This window comes from Pongo abelii, chromosome 1 (assembly GCF_028885655.2).
Source record: "Pongo abelii isolate AG06213 chromosome 1, NHGRI_mPonAbe1-v2.0_pri, whole genome shotgun sequence".
Classification (NCBI taxonomy): Eukaryota; Metazoa; Chordata; class Mammalia; order Primates; family Hominidae; genus Pongo; species Pongo abelii.
The window spans coordinates 232,585,458-232,612,798 of NC_071985.2; the positions used below are offsets into that span (position 1 = coordinate 232,585,458).

The following is a 27,341-nucleotide window of genomic DNA, read 5'->3' on the forward strand; positions in this document are numbered from 1 at the left end:
CAGGGAGGGGGCCGGAGCCGAGCAGAGCCGAGTCGAGCCGAACCGAGCGGATCGCAGGGAGGACCCGAGGGCGGAGCGGAGCGCGGCGGGCCGGGCCGAGCGACCCCAAAAAGGCCCCGCGTCCCTCCCTGGCGCCCCCCCCCCGCGCCTCCTCCCCCCGGCCGGTGCCGGGGTTGCAGCGAGCGGCGGCGGACGATCCAGGGAAGCGCTGACCTCTGCGGAGGCGGCGGGGGCTCAGCATCGGGCCGGGGCCGGGGGGGCGCCGGGGCCGGGGGGCGGCGCTCCGGCCCGGCCCGGCCCCGCCCGATGTCCATGAGCGCGAACACCATGATCTTCATGATTCTGGGGGCGTCGGTCGTGATGGTGAGCGGAGGGGCTTCCCGCACGCGCCCCCTGCTCCCCGCCCGCGCACGCCGCCTGGCCCACCTCCCGCGCCTTGTTTACCGCCCGTGCGGCCTGCGCTCCCCCCACCCCGGCCTCCGCTCCCCTCCCCAACCTGCGATCCCCACACTCCCTGCGCTCCTCTCCCGGCCTACGCTCCCCCCACCCCGGCCTGCGCTTCCCCCTCCCCGGCCCGCGGTCCCCTCCCGGGCCTGCGCTCCCCCCACCCCGGCCTGCGCTCCCCCCACCCCGGCCTGCGCTCCTCTCCCCAGCCTGCGATCCCCACACCCGCTGCGCTCCCCCTACCAAGGCCTGCGCTCCCCTCACCCCGGCCTGCGCTCTCGCTCCCCGCCTGCGCTGCCCCGACCCCGGCCTGCGCTCCCCACCCCCAGCCCCCGTTCGTCCCGCCTGCTCCTTGGCGCTGACCGGTCATGAGCTCTTCCAGGCCATCGCGTGCTTGATGGACATGAACGCGCTGCTGGACCGATTCCACAACTACATCCTCCCGCACCTGCGGGGCGAGGACCGCGTCTGCCACTGCAACTGTGGCCGGTGAGTCCGCAACCGGCGCCGGCTCGACACGCGTGAGCGCACATGTGTGGCGGGGCCCACTCGGGGCGCGGGGGAGCCAGCCCCACGCAGGCCGCGAGCCGCCTTCCACCCTTGAGGGCTGCCAGGTGCGCAGGGGGAGGAGCTGTCTCAAGGCGGGGGGGGTCTCCTGGGGGGGCATGGCTTTAGGACACCATCCCCAGAGGCCTCCAGGGTGATGGCGGAATGGGTCACGGGGCCTCCTGGTCCAGCCTGGAGGCCGGAAAGCCGCAGCCCAGTCTGATGTCCACAGTGGAGACCCAAGCCAGCCTCATCAGGGCTGGGGCAGGAAGTGCCTGCTGGCACAGGGCTGGGCCCTGCAGTGAGTCCCAGGGCAGGGGAATGCAGGTTAATGTGGGAAGGGCCTGCCTTGAGGGGCGCTGGGCACAACCCCCTGGCTGGAGAGGAGCTGAGGGTTGGGCTGGGGGGCAGTAGGGAGGTGGAGCTTCCTCAAGGTCATTCAGATTGAGGGGAGCGCCCAGACCCCCCACACCCACTGTGTGACCCCCTCTGTGCACGTGTAGTGATGGAATCCTCTTGGCCATGCATGTTTGTACGTCCATGTACGAAATAAACATCTTCTCATGAGACGCGCATGTGTGTGGCGTCTGTGCATATACATGTGCGTACACACAGCACCCGCGCACGCACGCACGCACTCCCATCCCGCAGGACGCACTCACGCAGTGGTCGCTGTTAACTCTGCTGAGCAGATGAGGAAGTGGACGGAGGATTTAGAGGACAGGCTTTTCCAAGGTCACACAGCTAGTGAAGGACAAAGGGGGCACCAACCCAGAACCCGTGTTCATCATCTCTGCTGCCTCCTGCTCCGGGGGTCTCTGTGCATACGTGTGGGTGCGGGGCATGTGTGTTCAGGACAGCTGCATGTGTTGCTAAGCGTGTTACATGCCTATGGGTGCAGCAGGCGTGTTGATGAAGAACACGGGTGTTAGAGAAGGCAGAGATTGGGGTGTCTGTGACCCTCACGTATGCTGGGCACAGGATGGGGGGTAAGAACTTGTGGGGTGGCCACATGCTACCAGAGAGCCCTGTGTCCCTGTCTGGCAGGTCCAACTGCTGAGCAAAGGCCTGAGGTCGGCTCCACGGCCTCCCGGAGGCTGGGCCCCGACCCGAGCTCCAGAGCATCAGAAAGGCGTGGCCTCCGTGCGCGTGGGCTGGGGCCGTGTGCATCCGCCTGTGGCAGCACACTGAGGGCTCGGCAGGGCAGGCAGAGGGCGCCTTAGAGTATTTGCACAGGGCGTGTAGTTGCAGCTCATGCAGTGTCCAGAGCACGCGTGGACTCAGGTGGCGTGCACGCTGCAGGCAGCCGTGTGTGGGACGCAGAGCCACAGCCTGCTGTAAACGGTATTGCTGCGTGTGTGTCCATGTATCTATGCTCTGTTCACATCTCTACATACAGGATATGTACATTCAGCGTACAAAGTGCCCTTGTATATTGACAACATATATGTGTATGCAAAGTACATGTATGTCACAATATACAGTGCAGTGTGCTCAGGGACATGTCAAAATGTCTCCATGTGGCTGCAGCCAGTGTGTGTGCAGACAGCAGTCTTGCACATGCGTTATCTGCGTATACACCATGCCTGTGCACTGCCATGAGAGGCTCCCTGTGTGTACACGCTGGTGTTCAGAACGAGTGTGTGTACATGTGTAGGCCTCATACGTGCCTATGCGTAGACGTTGACGTGGAGAACGTGTATGGAAATCGATGCTCTAAAGTCTGTTGCCAGGCAGCGTCCAAACGAGACATCTGTCCGTGCACGTGACGTGGCGCCCCGTGGAGAGGGTGGCTGCATTTTGCAAAGCCAAGCGGACATGCACTCGCTGTGACACACACCGTGCACAGGGCGGGGTGTGGAGCTCCCGGGGCCCATGTCCACAGTATCACGCCGTGTCCTGTGCATGTGGCTGGTGTGTATACATGATGTACATTGGGCCTCCGGTGGACACACGCAGCATGTGTGGTGCAGGCAGGACACACGTATGTACATGTCACAGACATATGTGTGCAGATAGCACATCTCTGCCCAGGCCTATCTCCTGCTTTCACTTGGGAGACCTGAGCCCTCCAGGAAGGAGGGCCAGGTGCAGGGGGAGGAGCTACAGGTACCCAGGCCAGCCATGGCTGGGGGGACAGGCTGTGACCTCTGACCCCCAAAGTTACTGAGCCTTGGGGTGGGTGAGGACTCTCTAAGGGGTCAGGAACAGCTTCCTTCCCTGAGGGCCTCTGGCAGCTGCACATTCTGGGCAGTGCTCAGCAGCTGCCCATTGGTGACGATGGACGATGGCTGTGGACAGGCTCGTCACCAGGTGATCGGTGGCCACCAGGAATCAGCCACGGTCATAGTCACTCCTCAACCGAGAGCCCTGCCACTGAGAGCGGCCACTTTCTGAATATGCTGAGGGGACTGACCTCCGGGAACCCCAGAAGAGCAGGAGGGCTTCAAGGAGAGCCTGGGGCAGGGGCCGCCTCCTCCCTGTGCCTGGGCTCAGGCTCCAGGATCCCCAGATCTCACTGAGGGAAGGCACCTGTGTGGCCCCCGCTGGGCACAGGGACGGCCTGGAGAGGGCTGAAAGGCCTGAGTTGGACGGACAGGCCGGGCTTTCAGTGTGGGAAGTACTTCTGGTTGGGGTATGGAGCGTGGGGTGGTCTCGGGGTCTCGGCTGAAAACCAGGCTGAGGCGCTGCTACATCACCGAGGGGAAGTGGGGGAGAAGCAGGTTTGGGGAGAGAGGAGCTATTTTTAGGCACAAGTTTAAGGTGTCTGTGGATCCCACGTGGAGACACAGGCAGCTGGAGCTCAGCGGAGATGTGGGAGGCAGCCAGGAGTGTGGACCGCAAGGCGCGTTGGGCCCGCGGGCTCCACTCCCAGGCCCTCCTGTTGGACTAGGGATCCCAGAGTCGGCTGTCTGGGATGCCAGTCTGATCGGCAGAGTCAAGGCCTGGAGACCTTCCTAGGACAGGGTGAGCTGCTGGAGCGAGCTCCTTGGGGAGCTTGTGTCGCCCCAGCAGCAAGAGGCCAGAGGCTGTTGTGGCCTGAGCCTGGGCAGTCCCCCAAGGGCCCGGGGAGAGGAGGCAGAGGGACACGGAGGTGCCCAGGCACTGAGGACGAAAGGGCCCTGGAGCCTGGACGCCGTCCATCCTGAGAGGAGCGGGGCGGGTCTGTGCCAGGCAAGGGCAAGGGGGCGTCCCCCAGGAAGGGGAGAGGATGGGGTACTGGGTAGAGCCCCCGTGGCCTCTGACAGCACCTCCCAGGGATAGAGGAGCAGAAGAAACGCCAGGGGCGGTGGGCCTGGCAGGTGCGGTGGTGGCCGTGGAGGAAAGGGCATGGCAGGGGGGGAAGGGTGCATGGGAGTGGCTGGTCTGGGGCCAGCAGGGCTCCCTGTGTCCAGCTCTGCTACAAGTGGCCTCCGCGGCCCCAGGGCGGGCGGGTGAGCCGTGACCCTGGCCGTGGGGACCGCCGTCCTGAGCCCCCTCTGGGGGAGGCCTCTTCTACCTGCAGCACCTTCCTGTGAGCTCCAGGCCTCAGGGAGGAGGTGCTGAGTGAGGGCTGACACCCTCGCCGGCAGCCGGTCCCGCTGTCTGCCTGGACTTCGTGCTCGGCCTCCACAGCCCACGGCCACTGACCTCCTTCTGGCCTGTGACCTGGGCCTGGTTGAGTCCGGTGCCCCCCTTCCCGACCCGCCCGCCCAGGAGGCTGCTTCAGAGAACCCCCAGGGTGGCCTGACGCGGTCACACCCCCACCACGGGGTAGGCGCCCCGGGGGCAGGCCGGGCCGTGGGTGGCGGGAGAGGTGCCAGCCCGCCCTGCCGCCCCCAGGCACCACATCCACTACGTGATCCCGTACGACGGGGACCAGTCGGTGGTGGACGCCTCCGAGAACTACTTTGTGACGGACAATGTGACCAAGCAGGAGATCGACCTCATGCTGGGGCTGCTGCTCGGCTTCTGCATCAGCTGGTTCCTGGTGTGGATGGACGGCGTCCTGCACTGTGCCGTGCGCGCCTGGAGGGCCGGACGGCGCTACGGTGAGTGCCTCGTGCCCGCTGCCCAGGAGTGCCGCCGCCCCGGCCGGCCCAAGCTGCCTGACCGCCCCTGTCCCCCCGCAGATGGCTCGTGGACCTGGCTGCCCAAGCTGTGCAGCCTGCGGGAGCTGGGCCGGCGGCCGCACAGGCCCTTCGAGGAGGCCGCCGGGAACATGGTGCACGTGAAGCAGAAACTCTACCACAATGGCCACCCCAGCCCGCGGCACCTGTGAGCCGCACGGGGACTTGCCGGGGCCACCGAGCCAACCGGCTGCTGTACAGATGTAAAAGGGACCTCGTGGACGCCCGGGCCGGCGGGACTGGACGGCAGCCCTGGGCCCAGGTTGTCCGGGGCTGTGGCCGGCCGGGAGAGTCCAGTGGAAGGTGCTGTCTCCTCTTCTTTTTATAAAGGGGGTTGGGGTGTGGGCTAGGGTGGGGGTTGGGTTAGGGGAGGCCCCGCAGTTGGGGGGCAGGACCCTGGGCCCCTGGCTGGGCAGGACACGAGGGCAGACTCAGCCCCAGCGGTGCTGGGGGGCAGGGAGGGTTCTCGGGGGCAGGCGGGGGCAGGGGCGGCGAGGCGCGTGGCGCGGGCCAGCATCTGTTTGAGGCCGCTGTTTCCCGTGCGCTGCGTCCACCGTCTGGCCCCAGCCAGCTCGGGCGGAGGGAAGGGAGGTGAGGGGGCAGGTGGCTGGTCCCAGGCAGCATTCAGGCCCCTGGCCCCGCAGTGGCGGGCACCTCATGTGAAGCCCACCCCTCTGTGGTCAGTAAATTCTCCAGAAAGCTCCAGCCTCCGCCTCTTCTGTCACCTTTGACCCCAGGGGGACACTAGGGGGCCCCCAAAACCCCACCCCGTGCCAGCCAAGAGACAGGGCAATGAGGCACCTCTGGGACTTTATTAGGTAAACAGACCCCAGCTCCAGCCACAGGCTTGGACCGGCCAGCTCAGAGTGTGGCCTCAGACACCCCGGCCAGGTTCCCTCCTCCCGGCCACAGCCTGGGGTTTCTCAGGGTCACCAGTGTGTGAAAGGTTGGGGCATGCCGGCCACAGGGGGAAGCAGGGTTCAGGCTGCCCCACCTGGGTCTGGTCCCAGCAGGCGCCCCCTCACCTAGCTCTGCTGTGGGAGCCGAGAACAAAGATATCACCTGCCTGGCTCCTGCTGCCCCGGGGCTCAGCCAGCACCCACCTTCCCAGTGGCCTGTGGAGGGGCTGGGGTGCAAAGCATCCCCCTCCCCCTGTGAGCCAGACGGAAAATGCATCTCCCAAGAGTGTCTCGAGGGGCAGGAAGGCCTGCCCCTCCCTAGCCAGTGCCCACAACAGGGGGTGTCCTGGGGGGCAGAATGGCCGACGCCACCACAAGACATCCTGGTGCACAGAGGCCCTGGGTACAAGCCCAGTCCCCACCCAGGAATATTTCCTAAATGTGCAGGGGCCGGAAGTTGGGGGTGGGAGGGCTCCGTGAGGTGTGGATCTCGCTGTGGACTCAGGATGGGGAGGGCTCGTCCCCACGCCCAGGTCCTTCCGCCTTCAGCCAGCACATCTTCTGCTGGTGCTGCTGGACAGCATCTTGCACGCGGGTGTCCATCATGGCCTCGGTCAGGACCCCGTCCTCGGAGGCATACGCCGTGGCCTAGTGGGGAGAGAGGGAGCTGAGGGAGGCCGCCATGGGAATCCCCCACCCCAAATGCACGCCAGGGCCCCGAGGTGGGGAGGGGCCAAACGAGGGGCTCCAGCATGGCCTGAGGGTGAAACACAGGCTTCCCGCACCTCGGCAGAGCCCAGCACATGTGTGGACACCGGGGGCAGCCCCTGCAGTGCCCACAGCCCTGCCTGCGTCCTCAGCACTGCTGTTGCTCAATGACTTTCTAATAATAGAAAGCCCAAGGCGGAGCCTCACTGAGGGCCGACCCAGGGCAGCTTCCGAGAGGCAGGTGGGAATTGCAGACCCTCTGCGAGTCTCAGCCGTGGCCAGGCAGTGCCCTCGGGTCACAGTGCACCTGAGACCCTCAGACCCTGACCCTCACAGGCCTCCACGGCAGAGGCAGCCACTGCCCACCTTGAGGCACATGAGCGGTGGCACCAAGGCCACCCCTGCCCCCACCTCCCTGTCCTCCTGGGCACAGGGCTTGGCATCTAGCAAGTGGAGGCTGGAGCTGCTGGGGCTGTGGCCCTCGGTGTAGCTTCAGGCAGCCTCAGGTCCAGCCCTTCTGCCATAGACAGGTCACTCTCCATCCCAATGCCAGCGAAGGGCATGGAGTCCCCAAGGGGAGGCACCCGTGGGTCAGGGTGAGGGTGTGGGGACCCCCACTGGGCGCCATGCTCAGGAGCGCACCAGGACGCCTGGAGGAAACACAGGGCAGGGGACCCTTCCCGGACAGCTGAGTGGGTCCCTCGCCCCATCCCGGCTGTGCCTCCCAGAAGCAGGATTCATCTCACGGGGTGCAGGGGCAGCAGCACACCATCCTCCCACAACACTGTCACCACGACGGAACCTGCCATGGGGATGACCCCGTGGTGCCTGTCCCCTCTGCCAGTGCCCACCCCTCGCCAAGCCACTGTGTGGGGAAACACTGACCAGAGCTGGACCACCACTGTGGGTCAGGGGCCCAGGAGCACAGGAGACACTGACTAGAGCTGGACCACCACTGTGGGTCAGGGGCCCAGGAGCACAGGAGACACTGACCGGAGCCACACCACCACTGTGGGTCAGGGGCCCAGGACTGCTCAACATCATTTTTGGTCTTGAGCCCACCCAAGAGAGGGCAAACAGGTGCAGGGACCCTCAAGGTCCACCTGAGTGGCTGCACCTCACCCAGGGCCCAGCGGAGGAAAGGGGCTGAGCAGATGCTCACGGGGCCACCCCTCCAGGAATCACAGGACCTGGCAGGAGCCCACCAGAAGTGACAGCTAAATGTCATGTGGCCTCCTGGGTGGGATTCTGGGGCAAGACCCAGTCATGGTGGGGCCAACAGTGACACATGATGTTCACCACGTGGCAAGGCCCCGGGCCCGGGAGCTCTCTGTGCTACTCTTGCAACTTTTCTGGGAACCTAAAATCTTCAAACTATAAAAGTTGAAAGACAAGACCTGGACCTGATGTCTTCACATGTGAATTCACAAAACATTAAGAATCAGCACCACTCCTCAAACTCTTGGACAAATTGAAGAACATTTCTTCACTCATCCTAGGAGGCCAGCATTACCCTCATATCAAAGCCAGACAAAGACACCACAAGAAAAATGACACGCCAATATCCCTGATCAGCATTGTTGGGAAAAGTCCTCAGCAAAATGAATTCAGCAGTATAGTAAAAGCATTCTACACCCCGACCAAGCAGGATTTATTCCTGGAATGCAAGGATAGTTCAATGTACGAAAATCAATCAATGTTCCACATACGAAATGTTCAACATACAAAAATCAATCAATATTAGCAGAGTGGAGGAAGGAAACCACATGACCCTCTCATCTGATGCAGGAAAAGCATTCGACCAAATTCAACACACTTTTATGAGAAAAACATTCAAGACGCCCTGCGCGGTGGCTCACACCTGTAATCCCAGCACTTTGGGAGGACAAAGGGGACAGATCACCTGAACTCAAGGAGATCCACCGCCTCGGCCTCCCAAAGTGCTGTGGTTACAGGTGTGAGCCACTGTGCCCAGCCCAAATTATTGTTTTATTTATTTATTTGAGACAGAGTTCGCTCTGTCGCCCAGGCTGGAGTGCAGTGGTGCGATCTCAGCTCACTGCAAGCTCTGCCTCCTGGGTTCACGCCATTCTCCTACCTCAGCCTCCCAAGTAGCTGGGACTACAGGCGCCCGCCACATCTGGCTAATTTTTTTTTTTTGTATTTTTTATTAGAGACAGGGTTCCACCATGTTAGCCAGGATGGTCTTGATCTCCTGACTTCACGATCCGCCCATCTCGGCCTCCCAAAGTGCTGGGATTACAGGCATGAGCCACTGCACCTGGCCAGCCCAAATTATTATTATTTTTAGTTTTACGTTTTTTGAGATGGAGTCTCACTGTGTTGCCAGGCTGCAGTGCAGTAGCGCAATCTCGGCTCATTGCAACCTCCGCCTCCTGGGTTCAAGTGATTCTCCTGCCTCATCCTCCCAAGTAGCTGGGATTACAGGCATGCGCCACCACGCCCAGCTAATTTTTGTATTTTTAGTAGAGACGGGGTTTCACCATTTGGCCAGATGGTCTCCATCTCTTGACCTCGTGATCTGCCCGCCTTGGCCTCCCAAAGTGCTAGGATTACAGGTGTGAGCCACCGCACCTGGCCTATTACTATTTTTTTAAGATGGAGTCTCACTCTATTGCTCAGGCTGGAAGACAGTGGCACCATCTCAGCTCACTGCATCCTCCGCCTCCTGGATTCAAGAGATTCTCCTGGCTCAGCCTCCTGAGTAGCTGGGACTACAGGCATACACCACAAACACGCCCGGGTAATTTTTGTATATTTAGTAGAGGTGAGGTTGGCCTTGTTGGCCAGGCTGGTCTCAAACTCCTGGACTCAGGTGTATGATACTCTTGCTTCAGCCTCCCAACATGCTGGGATTACAGGAGTGAGCCACTGCACTCGTTCCAAATTATTCTTAGTTTTTAAGACAGGGTCTTGCTCTGTAATCCACGCTGGAGTGCAGTGGCACAATCACAGCTCACAGCAGCCTCCACCTCCTGGACTCAAGGGATCCTCCCACCTCAGCCTCCCAAGCAGCTGGCATTACAGGCATGCGCTACCAGGTCCAGCTAATTTTTTCATTTTTTGTAGAGATGGGGTCTCGCCTTGCTTTCCAGGCTGGTCCTGAACCCCTGGCTTCAAATAATCTGACTGACGTGGCCTCCCCAAATGCTGGGAATACAAGCATCAGCCACCACCACACCCAGCCTCTGCTTTCTTAGTTGTGGAAACACACCTGGTTCCAAGTGGGGATGGCCTGGAACAGAGACCTCAGCTGATCCACAAGGACGGGGTTTGAGATCTGGGGCTCTCTGTCACGGCGGCATAACCCAGCCTGTACTGACTAATACAGCCCCCTATAAACCCTGGCTCCAACGTTCAAATCAAGGTACTCGGCTACTTCATTAAGCTGTCATGCATTCATTCAAATGCACTGCTAGATCGAATGACCAGGTTGTCACACAGACTCTGCGGACCCCAGAGGCGGCGATGCCTGTGCATGGCCTCTGCACCTTCTGCCCCACCCACCTGGTTTTGCTTTTCCAGCAAACCCCAAAGACCAAAGCTTTCTGGAAGGCCACGCCCACACTCCTGTGAGTCCCGGCTCCTTGGCCCTAGAGCAGCCATGGAGCTGCAGGAGAGGTGCCCCCGAAGAACAACTGGCTGTGGGACAACCAGAGGCCACTCCCACCCGTGTGTCTCAAGCAGGACCAAGCCCACAGACTTGGTCCAGAAAACACAACGTCCCTCCACCCCGAACCCCCAACTCACGTGGGGCCTGTCCTGACAAGCATTTACACAGGGAGGTGCCTATTGGCCAAGGTGAGAGTCAGAAGCCTCCAGCCCCACCTGGCAGAGCCCGGGCACCTGCGATGCTGGACTGTCTTCCAGAGAGCCCCGGGTGACTGTCAGCCACCGACGTGGCCCCACCCTCCTGAGGGCACGAGCAGGTGCGCAACGCCGCGTGGAGTGGCCCGACTGGGGCAGGGGGCCTCGTGTCACGTCTGTGCACAGAAAATCCCTCAACAGAAGCTCCCGTGTGACACCGGTGCTGGGACAGGCCTGGTGCAACCAAGCATCTCCACAGCAGCTGGGGTCCCGTCTGGGCGGACGTGCCGGAGCCTGACTCACCTGCCAGGACACAGCCAGCTGAGCGATCTCCCGTCCCGACATGCCCTCCGTCAGCCGAGCGACCTCCGAGCACTTCCTCCCGAAGTCAAACTGGGCCAGCTTCAGGCGCCTGGGGAAGGAGGTCCCAAGTGGGCCGGCCGAGGCCGCGGATCCCACACCACGAGGTGGAGGCTGGAAGGCAGGCAGCCGGGCCCACACCCACGCCAGACATCCTCTTTGGAGGGGCTCTCTACTTCTGCCAGCCCAGCTCCATATCCTCCCTGCTGCAGGCCAGGCCCGCCCTGAGCAGGGAGTGGCTGCAGGGCCTGGAGATGGCCCCAACCACTCCTCACACCAGCCCTGCCCACAGCTGCTCACTCAGCACCCGCAGGACGTGTGGCCTTTATGGTGGCAGTGGCGGAGCCCCGACTTCTAGCGAAAGCGTCTGCCTGGAGGCCACAGAAGCCGGGTCATGGTGCCAGAGCTACGAGCAGCCATGGGGTGGGGGAGCCCAGGGCAGGGGAGGGCATAGGGAAACTGAGGCCCGGAAAGCTGGGCTGGCATGGAGCAGGCGGCAGCGGCAACCAGTCTCTCTTTTGTCGTCACTGGCGACAGCAGGGATTTGGGTCAGGTGCACAGAAGGACTCAGAAACCGGGGCTCTGGGGACGCCAAGAAGTGGAGCAGCCTCTGCTCATCTGGAGTGTTCCTGAGGCAACTGGCGTGTGGCGCCAGGGCCCCTCATCACCTGGAGGGCTCTGCCCACCGTGCCTGCTGCACCCACCGCCAGCAATGGGGAGCCTGAAGGCTTCAAGGCACATGTGCAGCAGGAGCCACGCCCCACACCATGAGGCTCCAGGGCCGGGTGTGGCAGCTGGAGGGAGGCCAGGCCAGAAGCCAGCAGTGGACCATGAGGAGCCTCTCCCTCCAGTCCCGACACGGGGGTCTCATGAGGAACCTCTCCCTCCAGTCCCTACACGGGGGTCTCATGAGGAGCCTCTCCCTCCAGTCCCGACACGGGGGTCTCATGAGGAGCCTCTCCCTCCAGTCCCTACACGGGGGTCTCATGAGGAGCCTCTCCCTCCAGTCCCGACACGGGGGTCTCATGAGGAGACTCTCCTTGGAATCCCGACATGGGGGTCTCAGAGCAACACTCCACGTCACCTCCCCTCACAGCCAGGGCGGCCTGGGGGTGGCCGAGCACAGGATTTCCTCACAGCCTTCCGTGTAGTGAAAAGGAACGTAAAAGAGGCCAGGCTCACATCTGTAATCCCTGCACTTTGGGAGGCTGAGGAGGGTGAATAACTTGAGGTCAGGAGTTTGAGACCAGCCTGGCCAATATGGTGAAACCCCATTTCTACTAAAAAAAAAAAAAAAAAAAAAAATTAGCCAGGCATGGTGGTGGGCACCTGTAATCTCAGCTACTCAGGAGGCTGAGGCAAGAGGATTGTTTGAATCCGGAAGGCAGAGGTTGCAGTCAGCTGAGATCGTGCCACTGCACTCCAGCCTGGGCGACAAGAACGAGACTTTGTCTCAAAAAAAAAAAAAAAAAAAAGGAATGTAAGGAATGTTAAAGGTTTGTAAGTGATGGTGGACTCTGCCTCCAAAGCCGAGGAGACGCCACCAGGCTGTTCTCATGTTCTCAGGTGGGGATGAGGAAAGGGTGGCAGGACCTCCCTGGATGCGGCCTCTAGGACCCTTGGGGCCCATGCGGCTCCTGCGTGAAAGCACGTGGCAGGGAGGTGGTGCCCACCCTGGAGAAGTAGCCTGCTGGGTGGGTCTGGAGAACAGGGGTCGGGGTGGACCCTGAGCGAGGGCCCCTGGACGGGGGGCTGGTGGGACAGGGGGCTGCTGGGACAGGAGGCTGGTGGGGCGGGACACTTACTGCTTTCCTTCTGTGGCCGGCTTAAGAACATACTTGTCAAAATACATTCTCACCAGGCGCTCCCGCTCCTCCTGCCCTGGCAGGTCGAAGTGGACCATCTCATTGATGCGGTCGTTGATGGCCCAGTCAAACTGCTCTGGCTGGTTGCTGGCCAGGACCAGCATGAACCTGCGGGGGCCGGGGGGGATGAGGATGATGAGGATGAGGAGGATGAGGAGGATGCTGGGGCTGCCGGCCAAGCTGCACTGAGGGGAACGGGGCCTCCTCAGCCCCCACAGGGAAGACCTTAAGCGGCGGGAAACACGAGGACACGGGAATAGCCCTGGTCGGCCACCTGCCCCACCGCACCCAGCTGTCCCCCGGCTTGGCCTGGCTTCCTGGGCCTCTGTTCTCCCCCCGTATGGCACTTTCCCGCTGACCCTCGCCCAGCCTGATAGGCAGCGCCGGGAACACCACTCCCTCCTGCTGCCTGAGCCCCGCTGTGCTCGGAGCAGGGATGCGGGACCCAGAGTCCATGTCGAGAAGTCGCCCACACGAGCCAGGAGCAGGACCTCCAGGGCCCGGGTTCAGCGGAGGCTCAGCAGGGCCCCAGCCTTGCCTCTCTCGGAAGGACCCGAGTCAGGGCTCCAGGTAGCATCTACCGGCAGCAGCTGAGCCAGCAAGCCCAACGTGCCTGAGGAGTCAGCCATGGCCGACCGGCAGGACTTGATCCTCCGTGTGACACGTGACTGGGGCTGGAGGGGCCCAGGCGACCAAGAAAACTCAAAATTAGGGGATTTGGGAGGGACTAGGGAGCCTGGCCACGGGGCGGTCACCCTACCGGGGACCTCTGGGCGGCAGCCCACAAAGGCCACACAAAGTTGGGTGGGCCCCAAGCCTGGAGGGTGCAACCCTGGCCAGCATCCGGGCGGGGGACCAAGGCCCCAGGTTCCGCCCCGACACACAGGACCTGCTCGTGCCCAGCTTCCCATGGGAGCAAACGTGTCTCCATCTCCCACCCCAGGGCACCCACACCCTCCAAGGGAGACCCAGCAGAGCCTCACACGATGAGACCACCTCCCTTGCAGGCACAGGACCGCAGAAACCTAGAGGCACGGGGACCTGCAAGCTGGGGCGGCGCCGCACAGGGCTGTGAGGACAGGACTGACCCCAGCTCTGCCCGGGAGGCCCCCGCATGTTCCTCAGTGACACCCCGCGCTGTCCCGAGCTGGGCCGTTCCCGGGGGACATCCGAGGTGGGCACACTGAGGCCACGGCAGCTGCCCAGCACTGTGAGCCAGGGACCCTCAGGTCCCTCGGTGGGAACCAAAGGTGACGGCTGCACAGCCGTGCCCGGGGGCCCAGGACCCGAGGGGCTCCCTCACTTGTTGCTGTGCTGGCCCGTGCGGTACAGGAAGGCGTTCAGTGTGGCCCTGAGGTCCTCGCTTATCTTCTCCTGCAGAGAGAAGGTTCCAGCCTTAGGCACCAGGAGCAAAGCCTTGTAAACAGCTACAGCAGAAAGTCCCACAGGCCTCCCTCCTGCAGGGAGCAGGGACGTGGCGACACTTTCATGGATCTAAACTCAAAAGCCTGACCACGGTCAGGGGCGGTGGCTCACGAATGTAACCCGCATTTTGGGAGGCCGAGGTGGGCAGATCACCTGAGGTAGGGAGTTTGAGACCATCCTGGCAAACATGGTGAAACCTCGTCTCTACTAAAAATACAAAAATTAGCCAGACGTGGTGGCACACCTGTAGTACTAGCTACATGGGAGGCTGAGGCACAAGAATCACTTAAACCTGGGAGGGAGAGGTTGCAGCGAGCTGAAATTGTACCACTGCACTCCAGCGTGGGCGACAGAGTAAAACTCTGCCTTAAAAAAAAAAAAAAAAAAAGCAAGCCTGACCGGGCGTGGGGGCTCACCGTAATCCCAGCACTTCAGAAGGTCAAGACGGGCAAATCTTTTTAGCTCAGAAGTTCGAGCCCAGTCTGGGCAACCTGAGGAAACTCCATCTCTACTAAAATTACAAAAAAATTAGCCAGGCATTGCACTGTACCCCTGCAGTCCCAGCTACTTGGGCGGCTGAAGCAGGAGGATTGCTTGAGCCCGAGAGCTCGAGGCAACAGTGAGCTGTGATCGCCCCTGCACTCCAGCCTGGGCGACAGAGACCCTGTCTTAAAATGATAATTAAAAGGCTGGGCGTGGTGGATCACGCATGTAATCCCAGCAGTTTGGGAGGCCGAGGCGGGAGGATCACTGGAGGTCAGGAGTTCTCGACCAGCCTGACCAAGATGGTGAAACCCCATCTCTATTAAAAATACAAAAAACTTAACTGGGTATGGTGGCAAAAGCCTGTAATCCAAGCTACTCAGGGGGCTGAGGCAGGAGAATTGCTTGAATCCAGGAGGCGGAGGTTGCAGTGAGCCAAGATTGCGCCACTGCAAGCCAGCTTAAGCGATAGAGTGAGACTTCCTCTCAAACAAATAAAAATTAAAATAGACCAGGGCGTCCTGGTGCGGTGGCTCATGCCTGTAATCCCAACATTTTTGGAGGCCGAGGCAGGTGGATCACCTGAGGTCAGGAGTTCGAGACCAGCCTGGCCAACATGATGAAACCCCGTCTCTACTAAAAATACAAATATTGCCTGGGCATGGTGGTGGGTGCCTGTAACCCCAGCTACTTGGGAGGCTGAGACAGGAGAATCGCTTGAACCCAGGAGGTGGAAGCTGCAGTGAGCCGAGATCGCACCACTGCACTCTAGCCTGGCAACAGAGCGAGACCCCATCTCAAAAAACAAAAAAACCTCAAAAGCCATAACTTATCTTTAAGCTGACCTAAAAAATGCTGTTTTTCGGCCAGGCGTGGTGGCTCACACCTGTAATCCCAGCACTCTGGGAGGCCTAAACGGGCGGATCACGAGGTCAGGAGATCGAGACCATCCTGGCTAACACGGTGAAACCACGTCTCTACTAAAAATGCAAAAAATTAGGCGGGCGTGGTGGCAGCGCCTGTAGTCCCAGCTACTTGGGAGGCTGAGGCAGGAGAATGGCGTGAACCCAGGAGGCAGAGCTTGCAGTGAGCCGAGATTGCGCCACTGCACTCCAGCCTGGGAGACAAAGTGAGACTCTGTCCCCGCCCCCCCCCAAAAAAAAATAGCTGTTTTTCACACAAAGCTTATAGAGAAAAAGAAATTGATCACAGCGCTGCAGCTTGGCCCAGGCAGATGGTTGTGCCCACCTCACCACCCCATCGTGGCCAGACAGAGGCTTAGTGACACTCACGGTGGCTCGCTTTCGAAGGAAGGCGTCTGCTTCATCCACAAAGAGCAGGAGGCTGTGAACAAGAGGGAGGCCAAGCAGGGCGAGAGTGACGCCAGGAGCAGCCCACAGCAGCGTCCGGCTGCGGTGGGAGCAGGCCGAGCAGGCAGATCCCCACGGGGTGCAGGCCAAGTGGGCAGATTCCCACAGGGTCAGGCTCTGACCCATGAGGAGCCCTAAGTCCTGGACCTGACAGAAGCCGATCAGCCTGGCCTCTGGGCAACTGACCATGGCCCAGCCTCGCAAGGCCATGGGAAACCAACCACACGCTGGCAACAAACTCTGCCCCGCAAGCTTCACCCACATACCGGCCAACCACACACGGGGCAACAGACTCCACCCTGCAGGCTTCACCCCCACCCTGCCCAGTGTAGCACTGGTGGCCGCTCAGAGTCCACGCCAGGGGCAGGGTCTTCTAAAGTGAAAGGTCAAAGGCCAGAGGGGAGAGTGCCAGCCGTGAGGAACGTGGTGGCAACGAGGACAGCTGAGGCCGCAAGGGTGCCCAGGCTGTGCCCTGCGCGGGGTCACTGTGGGGCCTATTGAAGGGTGCATGCCATGCTGTCTTCAGCTAACTTTCAAATGGTTCTACAAAAGGGAACCAGTGCCCACGTCCACCTGCACGCGTGTTGGAGGGAGGGCGGCTGTGGAGGAGCCTCCCCTGCAGCTGTGAAGACCCCTCTCCCCCTGCACCCACCCACCTTCCTTCTGCCCTAAGTATCCCACTGGCAGCTTCCACACGCTGGGGGCCTCGTGTCCACCAGGGTCCACACTCAGGGGACTTTCCCTCCGAGGGACCCTCCACTGGGCCTCCTGCATGGCCACAAGGACAGAGCTGCAGAAAGACAAGGTCCCCAAAAGACACCTGGACCCCCTTCCCGAGAACGCAGCCTGCTGGGCCGCAGCAAAGGGCCTGGTGCGTGCTGTGGGGACGTCTCACCCGCGCCGGCTGGTATTGGCCCAGTCAAAGAGCTTGTGCATGGCGGTCACGCCTTCCCGCCCCATGGGGGCCACGTCCCCGCCTGTCATGATGGCGTAGTCCATGCCTGAGTGCAGGGCGAGTTTCTGGACAGGAAGGGTGAGGGGAGACAGAACAGATGTTCCCTCCGCCTCTGCAAAGCCTGCACACTCTGCCTGGAGTGTGGAGCCCCTGCCGGCGTCCCTCCCTGGAAGCCACTGCCTGCCAGACAGGAGACGTCCCCTGCCTGGAAGATGGGAGGCGCTGCTGCCCACACCAGCACCCTGAGCCTACATGAGGGTGGGCAAAGGCCTAAGGGGGGTCCATTCCCCAGGCGGCTGAGCCCGCCAGACACCTGCAGGCAGGTGAGACCCCCAGAGGCCCCTGGCCCACCTGCGCAGCCAGGCGCTCTCACCTTGGCAAACAGTGTCTTCCCGGTGCCTGGTGGCCCGTACATCAGGATGTTCCTATATAGGCTGCGGTTCTTCCTGGTGTTCCTTGTTGCTATGGCAATGTCGCGCACCCGTGCTTCCAGGCTGGGCTGCCGGGGAAGACGGGGGCTTGGGGGACACACTCTGCACTCATGGAAGCCTCGGGGGCAGGGGCTGCGGGAATGCCCGGGTGCGGACTCCGCTCCTCGGGGAGCCGCCCAGCTCACGGGCAGCCTATCTATCCCCGGCACGATCCCAGCAGTCACATCTCAGGAGCCAGAAGCTCCTGGGCGCCACTACAAGCGCCAGCAAGGGCTACAGCCCGGCCCAGCTCCGGGGTCCCCTCCCTGCGCCTCCCCGGTCCCAGGCACACCGACTTACACTGAGCACAACACCCTCCAGTGCGTCCTGGGGCCGACTGAGGAGCCGCCGGCTGACCTGCCAGAGGGGAAGGGGAAGCACCATTGGGTCACCTGCCACAGCCACAGGACAGCCACCAATGGACAGACACGCTCGGTAACACACAGAAACAGAGCTGCCCTGAAGCACAGCCAGGACTGGCCCGGAGCTGGAACCCCGCCCCGCCGGGAAACCGGGCGGCTATTGCTGGGATTAGGGACATTTTCCGGTTCCTTATTGGCTTTTATTTTCTTAACCACCCACCGAGTGACCTGTGGAGACCCCGCCACCCCTGTGTGGAGAGCAGGCACCTGGAGGGCTGGCGAGTGGCGCGGCTCCCCAGGGAGGCCGCCAGACACTGTGACCTGTAGCAGCTTCCCCGACAGACGGCCGCACACCCAAGTCCCGGGTCTTGAAAGGACCCCGATGTGCTCCCAGGCCCCATCAAGAGCCCTGAGCGGGGGAGACTGAGGCAGACAGGTGAAGGGTCTCACTGATGCAGACCCCTAAGGTACAGTGCCAGACAGGAAAACCCACCCGTGAAGCAGCGTGCGGGTGCCCGTTATCCGGGGAAAGGGAAGGGACAAGAGTGTATGCATGGGCTGTGCTCGTGGGGCAGAAGGGACTCAGCCAGGAACTGCACTCAGGGAGGGCCAGGCCCGCGCCGCTACCTGGATGGGGTGCCGCAGCGCCTCCAGCACCGTGATGCGGGACGTCTCCCTCACCAGGGACGGCTTCCCCAGCCGAGCTTCGATGAAGCGACCGGCGACAAGTGTGGCATTCTTGGCTGAGTAGACCCCGACAGCCAGCAGCGTCAGCCCAGCCACCTGCAGCAGAGACACCGCACTGGCGCACCGGCCCCCACCCTCCCTCCCTCTTAGAGTGGGAGACGCACGGGGCTGCCCCCACCCTCTCTCCGCCCGAGGGAGAAACACGGGGCCGTGCGCTGGCCCCACAGGAACCCGAATTCCCGGCCCTGAATCCCACAGCCACGTGGTTACAGGAGGCAGGTGGGGCAGTCATAGTGCCCTCACTCAGGGCCATTTTCTCTGCAACTGGCAGCATAAATCCTACAAAGCCCCGGTCGCTGAGCAGGGCCCTGGGCAGACCCAGCCGGATATGTCACAGGGCCACACCCTCTGGTACATTCTTGGCCACTAAAAATGGTATTTTATTCCTGGAAAACAAGACTAACCCAAAATCTCTAACTCGTTTTAAAAATCGATTAGGCCGGCTGGGCGCAGTAGCTCAGGTCTGTAATCCCAGCACTTTGGAAGGCTGAGGTGGGTGGATCACCTGAGGTCAAGAGTTCGAGACCAGCCTAACCAAACTGGAGAAACCCCGTCTCTACTAAAAATACAAAAAATTAGCTGGCCATGGTGGCACATGCCTGTAATCCCGTCTACTTGGGATGCTGAGGCAGGAGAATCTCTTGAACCCGGAAGGCAAAGATTGCAGTGAGCTGAAACCGCGCCATTACACTCCAGCCTATGCAACAAGAGCAAAAGTCTGTCTCAAAAATAATCAAACAAAAAATGAATTAGGCCAGGTCCGGTGGCTCACTCGTGTAATCCCAGCACTTTGGGAGGCCAAGATGGGTGGATCACTTGAGGTCAGAACTTCGTGACCAGCTTGGCCAACATGGTGAAACCCCATCTCTACTAAAAATACAAAAATTGGCCGGGCCTGGTGGCACAGGCCTGTATTAGCTGAGCGTGGTGATGTGAGCCTGTAATCCCAGTCACTCGGGAGGCTGAGGCAGGAGAATTGCTTGAACTGGGGAGGTGGAAGTTGCAGTGAGCCGAGATGGCACCACTGCACTCCAGTCTGACCACACAGCAAGACCCTGTCTCTAAAAACAAACAAACAAAAGTCAGGAGCGCATTTAGTAGCTCCGTCATGTCCTCACGTGACACCGTCTCACCAACATGGCAGCAACACCACCTGCGACATTCACCGTCACACTGACCAGGCTACCGGCAGGTGCTGCAGTCACAGCACTGGGCGCCGGCACCACGGCAGAGCAAGTGCCCACTGAGTGCCAGGCACCCACTGTGTGCTGGGCGGGCGGGGGCGGAGGACGCAGCCATGTGCGACGTGGTGTGTCACCACAGCAGGCCGGAGACTGCGCACAAAAGAGTGAGGCTTTAAACAAGAGAGGAATCTGTGAACTTCAAACTCTCAGGGTTTTATAAGGAATAAAGAAGGTTTTTGCAAAATGGAGTCAGGGTTGCCTTCTGGTTTTTTGGTTTTTTTTTTTGTTGTTTTGTTTTTTTCTGAGAAGAAGCCTCACTCTGTGGCCCAGGCTGGAGTGCAGTGGCGTGATCTCGGCTCACTGCGAGCTCTGCCTCCCGGGTTCAGGTGATTCTCCTGCTTTAGCCTCCTGAGTAGCTGGGACTACAGATGCCGCCACCACACCCGGCTAATTTTTTGTATTTTTTTTTAGTAGAGACGGGGTTTCACCGTGTTAGCCAGGATGGTCTCGATCCCGATATCATGATCCGCCTGCCTCTCCCTCTGCCTCCCAAAGTGCTGGGATTATAGGTGTGAGCCACCACTATCGACAATTTTTTTTCTTGAGACAAGGACTTTTTTGTCACCCAGGATGGAGTGCAGTGGTGCGATCTCAGCTCACGGCAGCCCAAACCTCCTGGGCTTCAGTGATCCTCCTACCTCAGCCTCTCGAGTAGCAGGACCACAGGTTCCGCCATCACACCCAGTTAATGCTTTATTCTTCGTAGAGATGGGGTCTCACCGTGTGGCCCAGGCTGGCAACTGCGTTTTTTTCTCCCAGCTCAAGGAGGGAGGAGCAGCCGAGGCCAGCAGATCCAACGTGGGCTTGCTCCGTGCTGGGAGAGCTACAGGGCTATGCAGACCCGGCAGGGACAGGACCTGGGCCTCCAGGAGGCCCACACATGCTGCTCCTCAGCCACCTGCCAGCCCTGTTTCACGAGTATGTTTACCGTGGCTGTCACTTTGTCCCAGTCTGTCACAAAGGCACGGAATCCTTCCCCAAACAAGGTGCCAGCCGTCCTGCGGGGAAAGCAGTGGTGTGACCAGGAAGGACACGAAGATCCGTGCCACGCAGCAAGAGCAGGTTGAGGGTGAGGCCCTGACATGGCGGCCCGGCCTTGCCAGGACAGAGAGGCAGTGCCCCCACCAAGAAGTCAGCCTACGGCGGCCAGGCCTGGAAGAGCTGGAGAGCGCCCTGGGACCAGCGACTCACACCTGCGGGACTCCGTCTGTGGCCGGCCCGGGCCTCGGCAGTGCTCACCTGATGGACTCCAAGACGGTCTGACGGTGCTCGGCCGCCTTCAGGCGGATCTGCTCGCGGATGATGTCTGCATTCTCCCGCTCGGCCTTGGTGCGCGCCCGGGCCTCGGCCTCCACTCGCAGCAACTCGTTCTTGTGCCGCAGCTCCATCTCCCGCTCCACGGTGGCTGCCCCAGAGAGTCAGGGCAGCTCAGCGCCATGCAGTGCAGCACGTCCACCTCCGCCCACACTGTAGACCGGCCCACGCTGCTGACAGGCTAAGGCCACCGAGAGGCCCACACCACAGACAGGCCCATGAAATGGAACGGCCCACACATGGACAGGCCCACGGTGCTGACAGGCTAAGGCCACGGACAGGTCCACACCACAGACAGGCCCATGCCACGGAACGGCCCACACCACCAACAGGCTAAGGCCACGGACACGTCCATGCCACAGACACACACAGACCTCGGCAGGGACAACACCACAGGCCGGCCCTGCCCATGGATTAGGGCAGAAATCTGACCCAGAGGCCTAGGCAACTTCTCAGGAAGAGCCCTTTAAAGCAAAAAACCAGAACGCGGAGTTCCGAAGGAAGCCCCCCTCACACAGAAACACAGCTGTCAGAACTCAGAGACGCGTGACGTGCCATGTGCCTGGCTACTGAATATTAAACACACACATCTCGCCACAAGCCCACGCGCGGTGAAAAGTGGTGACAGACGTTTGCCTGGAGCACTCGCCAACAAATGCCACATGGCACCAAATACCTGTGGATCCCCACTAGAGACCAGGACAATAAAGACCCATGTTCTAGGCAGAACACAGCGGCTCACGCCTGTAATCCCAGCACTGTGGAACGCCAAGGCAGGCGGATAATGAGATCAAGAAGTTCAAGACCAGCCTGGCCAACACAGTGAAACCCTGTCTCTACTGAAGATACAAAAAAATTAGCTGGGCATGGTGGCGGGCACCTGTAATCCCAGCTACTCCGGAGGCTGAAGCAGGAGAATTGCTTAAACCCGGGAGGCAGAGGTTGCAGTGAGCTGAGATCGGGCTATTGCACTCCAGCCTGGGTGACAGAGCGAGACTCCGTCTCAAAAAAAAAAAAAAAAAAAGACCCATGTACTTCCCATGAAGTGAAGCAGCTCCTGCCCTCCCCGCACAGACCCTGGCGTCCACTTGAAGACAGAGGTGTCTTCCGAGAGGGAGCCCCACCCCACGGAGCCCCAGCAGGCCTCTCCCACTGCACTGGTAGCTATGAGGGGCCGGGCCGCAGAACTCAGGCTCAGAGTACACGCCGGGTAAGCGTCTGTCGGGCGCTGAGGTCCACGAGCAGCCCCTGCCACCTCTGCCTCAGCCAGGAGAGCAGACAGCCTACCTCGCCGCATGGCCTCCTGCTTCTGCACGGACTCCTCCTGCTTCCGTAAATTCTCCTCATTGAGAAGTTGCTGAGAAGCCGCAGAAAAAAAGCCTTTAAAACCTGTGACTGTGCCCGTGTGTGCAGGGGGTGATTGTGCCCGAGTGCAGGGGGTGACTGCGCCCGAGTGCGGGGGATGATTGTGTCCGTGGGTGGGGTGTGTGCCGTGTGTTCAGGTGTGTGTGTGCCAGTGCGGGGGGGGGGGTATGTGTGCCCGTGTGCAGGGGTGGGTGTGTCCCTGTGGCAGGGGAGGGCATTTGTGTCCGTGTGTGTGGCGGTGTGCCTGTGTGTGTGAGGGGGGGGGGGTCTGTGCGCCCATGTGGGGGAGTTGTGTGCGTGCCCATGTGTGCTGGAGGGGTGTGCCCATGTGTGCTGGAGGGGTGTGCCCATGTGTACAGGAGGGTGTGTGCGCGCCTGTGTGTGTGGGGGTGTGTGGGCGTGTGTGTGCCCGTCTATGGGGGGGTATGCCCGTGTAGGTGTGTGCCTGTGTGTGCGGGGGTGTGTGTGTGCCCAAGTGCGGGGGTGCCGGTGAGCCTGTGTGGGGTATGTGTGCGCCTGTGTGTGGGGGGGTGTGCATACCTGTGTGTGGGGTGTATGTGCGTACCTGTGTGTATGGGGGTGTGTTTACAGGTGTGAGTGTCCACGTGGGTGTGTGCACGTCCGTGTGGGCAGGTGCCTGTGTCTCCGTGTACATGTGTGCACACGTCTCTGCATGTGTGCCTGTACACATGTGCCGGTGCGTGTCTGTCCGAGTAGTTTCCCGTGCTCTAGCACCCACCATCAGCAACCCCGGCGTTCTTGCCCTGTGGCCTCTGACCCACTGACCGGTCCCACAAAGCCGCCTACGTTCTCAGGGACGCAGGCACCTTGCAGGGGAGGCTGAGCTCACCTGCTGCTTCAGTTGGTCCTCGTAGCGCTGCCGGGCCAGCTTGTCTTGATACTGGGCCCTCTGGGGGAGAAGAGGGCGGCAAAGACACATCTTAGCCAGGTGCTGCAGTCTGGGCCGACTGGGCGGAGCGCCGGGGACTCCAATGCACCATCAGCCTCACACAAATGTGGGGAGGCGCAGGGACCTCCCGTCTGGCTCAGCACTGAGGGACCTTACAGGTCGTAGACATTTGTGCAAGGCTGTTCCAAGGGCAGCTCTAAGTGCTGACTCCAGAGCGCCCTGGGGCCGCACCCAGCTCCCAGTCCTGCCCCAGGCCGTTCCCCCGAGCCGGGCTGCCTCCCTCGCGGCCTCTTGCGTTCTTACAGCCTGGTGCTGCCGGGTCTCCTCGCTCAGGGTCTTCCTCCTCTCTTCAGCCTGCGCCCGGATCTGCTCGCTCTTGAGCTGCTCCACGGCGGCCTCATACTCCTGCAGAGCACAGCACTCACCAGCTGGTACTTGCTCAGGGCTGGCGCTGCCTGACAGCCGCTCCTTTGTCTGCACGGCTCCGGCACGGCAGAGACTCCGTGCCCAGACTAGTGTGTGCAGCAGGCTCCGGGCTTCCAGCCACATCTGCACCCAGGCTCAGGCCCTGGAGGAATCCAGACCCACAGGCACAGAAGCACCAGCAGAAGCCTGTGAAGGCCCCCGGGGAGGGAGGCCGGACACCCCCTTTTGGACTGCACTGAAGGCAGAGCTCATGCTTATTCTAGGAATCCTGCTGAGTGGATCGGGTGCGATGGCTCTCGCCTATAATCCCAGCACTTTGGGAGGCCAAAGTGGGTGGATTAACTGAGGTTAGTAGTTCAAGACCAGCCTGGACAACATGGTGAAACCCCATCTCTACTAAAAATACAAAAATTAGCCAGATGTGGTGGCAGGCTGTTGTAGTCCCAGCTGCTCGGAGGCTGAGGAAGGAGGTTGAACCCGGGAGGTAGAGGTTGCAGTGAGCTGAGATCACACCACTGCACACCAGCCTGGAAGACAGACTAAGACTCTGTCTATCAAAAAATAATAATATGAAACAGGGCAGGCACAGTGGCACAAGCCTGTAATCCCAGCGCTTTGGGAGGCCGAGGCAGGTGGATCACTTGAAGTCAGGAGTTCAAGACCAGCCTGGCCAACATGGTGAAACCCCGTCTCTACTAAAAATATAAAAATTAGCCAGGTGTGGTGGCGGGTGCCTGTAATCCCAGCTATTCAGGAGGCTGAGGCAGGAGAATTGCTTGAACCCAGGAGGCGGAGGTTGCAGTGAGCCCAGATGGCACCACAGAACTCCAGCCTGGGAAACAGAGACTCCGTTTCAAAATAAATAAATAAAACGAAATAAAACAAAAAAATCCTGCTGAGTGTAATGAAATGAGGTGAGAACATCAAGAAGACCCAGGCCCTCAGGACGACCAGACGCCCTCACCAACACCGGCCCTCCCTCTCAGGTGGCACTGCAGCAGCGTCTATCATCTCCCCTTGTTTCCTTCTGTGAAATGAGGCTCCCAAGCTCGGCCCTGGGCGGCACCGCTGCCCATGTACACGCCCCTGGCCCTACCCACCAGCAGTAGCCCCACCAATCTCCTCGCCTGAACCCCATGTGCGCCCCGGCCTCCCCACCCACACCGGCCCCACTCACTTTGAGCTTGGACTGTTGCTCCAACTGCAGTGTCTGCTCCTGCATCTGCGCCAGATTCAAGGCATCCTTGGCATAACCTGCAGACGCAGGGACACGGAGGGCAGGTGTTAGGATACGCGGATGCCGCTGGGCAGGCATGCACACCAGCCAAGGGGCTTTCTGGAATCCACGGCCACCCCTCGACCTCAAAGCCCCCAGCCCTGCCTCACCATCCTCCTTCCTAGTCAGACCTGGTGTGACGATGCCCCATCCCCAGCACATGGCCTGATGCATTTGTGGGGTTTTATCCCCCCAGGGATGGTCTTGGAGAGCCACATCAGGAAGGCCACCCCACGCGGACGGGAGGAGGCTCTTGCCCAATTCAACACAAAGTCAGGCGATGGGTAAAGTGTCCATTTTTTCACGTTACGTTTGCTTTTCCTAAGCTTCCAATGGCTACTGTCATTGATCCATCAAGCACACGCAGGCAAGAAAGGGAAAGAATAAGAATCGGATACCAGCCAACAAGCTCAGGGTGACCAGGGCAAGTGTACAACAAAGTTCTCAGTTACATTTTGTTCCTAGAGGGGAACTGACACAGGTCAATGTTTGGGTGTTGTGGGACAGAAGTACGTATTCTCTGAGCTGCCGAGGCCTCAGCATCAGGTCTCAAAATTTTCTGGGATGACAGTTTTCCCATCATAAAACTTTACCATAAAAATCTTTTGGCTGGGCACGGTGGCTCACTCCTGTACTCCCAGAACTTTGAGAAGCTGAGACGGGTGGATCACTTGAGGCCAGGAGTTAGAGACCGGCCTGACCAATGTGGTGAAACCCCATCTCTACTAAATATACAAAAATTAGCCAGGCGCAATGACCCAAGCCTGTAATCCCAGCTACTTTGAGGCTGAGGTGGGAGGATGGCTTGAACCCCGGAGGCAGAGGCTGCAGTGAACCCAGATCACACCGCTGCACTCCAGCTAGACAGAGACTTGAAAAAAAAAAAAAAAAAAACTCCAGTCTGGCCAACATGGCAAAACCCCGTCTCCACTAAAAAGACAAAAAAAGAGCAGGGCACTGTGGTGCACGCCTGTGAACTAAGCTACTCGGGAGGCCAAGGCTGGAGAGTTGCTTGAACCCTGGAGGTGGATGTTGCAATAAACCAAGGTTGCACCACTGCACTCCAGCCTGGGCGACAGACAGCAACTCCGTCTCAAATAAATAAATAAACATATAAATCTTCTAACACAGAAAGACGCGTAAAGTAGGCAGGGACCTCCGATGCTCCTGGGTTGGTGCGTTGTTCCCGTCTCTCTTCCTTCCGCAGCCTGTCTCACTTTTTTAAGCCTTCAGAGTCAACTGCAGCAAACACGTCACTAACTAGAGCCCAGCGTCTGTTCTCGGCTCAGGTGTAATTTCTGGAGGTGACTGACGCAGGCGGGAAGTGCCATGGGGAGCACTCGTTGCATTTAGACTGAGGCAGCGACGCTTTGGTGTTTGGGGTGGGTCTGCTTGGGCCTGTGGTTAGGCATGAACTGGGCTGATGGGCACCAGCGTCAGATTTCAGGAAGCGCCTTGGTAGCCAACCTCAGGGGCCCCAGTGAACAGAGCATAGATGAGACCGGGACCTGCCTCTCAGGGAAGACAGTACCAGGTCAAGAACGGGTTTGGCTGCTGAGCTCGGGAATCCAAGGGCTGAAGTGGCCCCGGGCCCTCAACCACTCTCACTCTGACCCCGAAGGGGCCGAGGGTGTGTCAGTCCCCCAGGGTCTTGCCGCAGAGCAGTGACAGGAACGTGGGTGTCACAGTAAGGCGCTCTGCCTATTTCCTCCCGAGGGGATCTTTGGCTGGATTAAGCTGAGGCCACTCCCTCCCCTGAAAATGGCTCATTGACAGTTCCCACCCCCGATGACTCTGGGGAGGAGGAGAGAGGAAAGAGCAGGTCAGGTGCCCCTGTGGCCTCTCGGTTATTAGAATGAGAACAATCATTCACCACCTTGGAGTGACCCTGTGCCAGGGACGTGCGTCCCAGCGCATGAATTCACACCTACAGGGCACGAGGGTCTCCTCCAGGGACGTGCATCACAGCGCGTGAATTCACACCCACAGGGCACAAGGGTCTCCTCCAGGGACGTGCGTCCCAGCGCGTGAATTCACACCCACAGGGAACGAGGGTCTCCAGGGATGTGTGTCTCAACACATGAATTCACACCCACAGGGCACGAGGGTCTCCGGGGATGTGTGTCCCAGCACGTGAATTCACACCCACAGGGCACGAGGGTCTCCGGGGACGCGCGTCCCAGCGCGTGAATTCACACCCACAGGGCACAAGGGTCTCCTCCAGGGACGTGTCCC

At 60.4% G+C, this 27,341-nt stretch overlaps 2 protein-coding genes across 2 annotated transcripts in view; one reads left to right on the forward strand and one right to left on the reverse strand.

Annotated features, from left to right (window-relative positions):
* The first annotated feature begins 19 nt into the window (after positions 1-19).
* Positions 20-5,950, forward strand: TMEM240 (transmembrane protein 240). The gene is made up of 4 exons (XM_024232544.3): positions 20-363; positions 827-933; positions 4,813-5,021; positions 5,103-5,950. Exons 1-4 carry the CDS (start codon positions 307-309, stop codon positions 5,249-5,251), a joined length of 522 nt encoding a protein of 173 aa, XP_024088312.1. The 5' UTR covers positions 20-306; the 3' UTR covers positions 5,252-5,950.
* The window catches only part of LOC100451156 (ATPase family AAA domain-containing protein 3A), a 23,839-nt gene continuing 2,390 nt past the window's right edge, over positions 5,893-27,341 (reverse strand). The window contains exons 2-16 of the mRNA XM_024255389.3: positions 25,008-25,084; positions 23,708-23,809; positions 23,345-23,404; positions 22,417-22,486; positions 21,055-21,220; positions 20,744-20,813; positions 18,452-18,607; positions 17,763-17,819; positions 17,366-17,491; positions 16,933-17,057; positions 15,960-16,011; positions 14,063-14,133; positions 12,700-12,867; positions 10,838-10,946; positions 5,893-6,646 (exon numbers count right to left, since the gene is read on the reverse strand). Of these exons, the coding sequence (XP_024111157.1) occupies positions 6,500-6,646; positions 10,838-10,946; positions 12,700-12,867; positions 14,063-14,133; positions 15,960-16,011; positions 16,933-17,057; positions 17,366-17,491; positions 17,763-17,819; positions 18,452-18,607; positions 20,744-20,813; positions 21,055-21,220; positions 22,417-22,486; positions 23,345-23,404; positions 23,708-23,809; positions 25,008-25,084 (1,556 nt within the window). The 3' untranslated portion in view covers positions 5,893-6,499. The remainder of the gene's footprint in view (positions 6,647-10,837; positions 10,947-12,699; positions 12,868-14,062; positions 14,134-15,959; positions 16,012-16,932; positions 17,058-17,365; positions 17,492-17,762; positions 17,820-18,451; positions 18,608-20,743; positions 20,814-21,054; positions 21,221-22,416; positions 22,487-23,344; positions 23,405-23,707; positions 23,810-25,007; positions 25,085-27,341) is intronic.